Raw genomic sequence first — 2,301 nt, 5'->3', positions numbered from 1 at the left:
GCGCCCCGTGGCCGGGGGGCGCCCGCGCGCACCCGGCAGGCCTGGGACCCTCGAGGCTTCCCCTGGCCCCCGCCCCCTACTCGATACCCAATCCGGGACGTCGTCTCATCGAGCCCAGGGACCCGGAGAAATAGAGCTGGACGCTGATTGGCCGCCACCCCCTTCCGCCACTCCCTGAGAACGCTGAGCTACTTCGCGAGGGCCGCCTGTGCCCGCAGGTCCTCGTCCCCATCTTCCTCAAGTGCCCTGTAGTCTCCGGACCTGAACATCCTCGTTGCGGAGTTCGTCTATGAGCACCGCGATGGGGTAGAGCGAGTCGCCGCCCTCGGCCGCCGCCATCTTTGCTCGGTCCCGTTCCTGTCAGACTGCGGCCAGCGCCGTGCTGAAACGGGATTAGGAGGGCGAAGGCTGGGAGGAGGAGGAAAGGCGGGCTTGGGGGCCGCCCGGGCCACTTTACAAGGGCTGCCCCGCGGTCATTGGCCGCGCCACGTCGGACCGAGCTGGCGTTTGTTTGGTCCGGACAAATTAAGTCCCGCCTACTGCTCATATGCCATTGGTCGAATGAACGAAACTTGGCTTGCCGAGCCTAGGGAGAAAGAAGGAAGCGGAAGATCGGGGTATCTAAGCGACCGAGATTGTACCCGCCTATGTCGCCACTAGCAACGGCCGAGACGAGCAGTTAATCTAGCCAATGGGGGCGGGATTGGGAGGAGGGGAAGCCTGCCCTTCGCTGAGTCCGAGAGGGGACTTCTGCGCGTGCTCGTCGGTAATGTATGACGTAATGTGGGGACCGGGACAATCTGCAGGTTTTGGCTTGCGGAGCAGTGCTTCGGCTGGCTGGCGGTCACGCTGTAGGCGCTTTTTTGCGGGAGGAGGAGGGAGGTATTCTTTTACTTATGATGAATTTTTTAAAAAGACAATTTCATGTTTTATTATTTTAAAATTTGCTATAGGGCATGAGAGAAAGAGAAAGTAAGTCACCAGGTGCAGGACTCGAATGGTCCGCCATGAGGGAGTCCAACGCCTTGAACCACCACGGCCACCTGCTGTCCCCACTTAGGATGGATTTATGGTGGAGCCCAGAGAAGGGAGGTAGTCACCTTGTCTTTGGATAAAACCCAAGCCAAGCCCCTAGGCCTGGGGTTAGAGGCTATGACTAGGCACATCTTCTCCTCCTCTCTTTACCCTTAGTCAGTCCTGGAAGATTAGAGCTGCCTGAGCACATCCCACTTTTTCATACCGTAAGCCTCTTGGCCCAAGCAGTCCGTTCCACTTGGAATGCAGTTCCTAGTCACTTGTCAGATCTCGACATAAATCTCTCCCTTTCCTCACCCTCCCTGCCTCTCTTCAGGCTCTAGGCTTCCAGAGCCACAGACCTTTTTCTCTTTCTCCCAATTCCCTTACCTGGGGCTGGGCATATGATTATGCCTTCAAGTCTGCATCTGCCACAGAGTGAGAGCAGGGTTTGTTTTTGTTTTTAAGGAACTACGTATTTGGGTTGGGTTTAACAGCCCCCACCCACAATCTTAGGAACACCCTGAGTGGTGGAGGATGGGGATGGGAAGGCTTGGGTTGCTCCTTCCCCCTTTATTGTGCCATTAAAGGGACTGGACTGAGTTACGAATCCTCCAGAAATCTGAATAACCCAAGTATCTGTTCCAAACACTTAACCTTTCCACTTAGGAAACTACTGCCTGTATAAACGGGTATTGGTAGTTTTTATCCCTGCTCTCCATATTTCCAAGACCTTCCCCATTTTAGGGAAGGGTGCCTGCTCTGCTGTCAGGCTGCTTGGGATCTTGGCCTGGGCCTTTTAAATGCCTAAGAATTTTCAAAGGCCTATGAGGCTTTATTAAATCTTAGAAACAAAAGAACAAATTATTGGTTAAGGCATCTGGATTCAACATGACCAACTTCATGGTTGTAGTCCCAGTCCCAGCAGTTTGAAAATCACACTGGGGGTCCAAAATCCCAAGCAGAAATGGAGAAGGGATTATGAGATGACCATCTCCCTTGAGTGATTTCTCACTCTCTCTTTCTCCAGTAAGTCCCCAAGTCCTGTAGTAAATTTATATGCTTTTTATTTTTAAAAGGATTATTTATTTTTATTCATCATCATTTTACATTTTTAAAGAATTATTTAACTTTATTTATCCATTTATTTATTTTAATTTGACCAGAGAGGAATAGAGTGAGAGAGAGAGAGAGAGCAAACAGGCAGGTCCAAGACTCGAACCGTAGTTGGCCATGTGGGACTCCAGTGCCCTTAATCACCATGCCACCTGCTGGCCCCAATTATTA

The 2,301-nt window shown here is 51.8% G+C and overlaps 1 protein-coding gene across 2 annotated transcripts in view; it reads right to left on the bottom strand.

The window, feature by feature from the left end:
- Positions 1 to 441, bottom strand: part of PPP2R1A (protein phosphatase 2 scaffold subunit Aalpha) — a 47,020-nt gene extending 46,579 nt beyond the window's left edge. Inside the window, exon 1 of one of the 2 annotated variants that reach the window (XM_027775396.1) lies at positions 262 to 441. In XM_027775396.1, coding sequence (XP_027631197.1) covers positions 262 to 339 — 78 coding nt within the window. In that variant the 5' untranslated portion in view covers positions 340 to 441. The remainder of the gene's footprint in view (positions 1 to 261) is intronic. The other variant, XM_027775395.1, reaches the window with a different exon arrangement.
- Positions 442 to 2,301: the final 1,860 nt, after the last annotated feature.

Source organism: Tupaia chinensis, unplaced genomic scaffold, assembly GCF_000334495.1.
Source record: "Tupaia chinensis unplaced genomic scaffold, TupChi_1.0 Scaffold000559_1, whole genome shotgun sequence".
Lineage (NCBI taxonomy): Eukaryota > Metazoa > Chordata > Mammalia > Scandentia > Tupaiidae > Tupaia > Tupaia belangeri.
The sequence above is the reverse complement of the archived record's forward strand: the minus strand, read 5'-3'. Positions and strand labels throughout refer to the sequence as shown.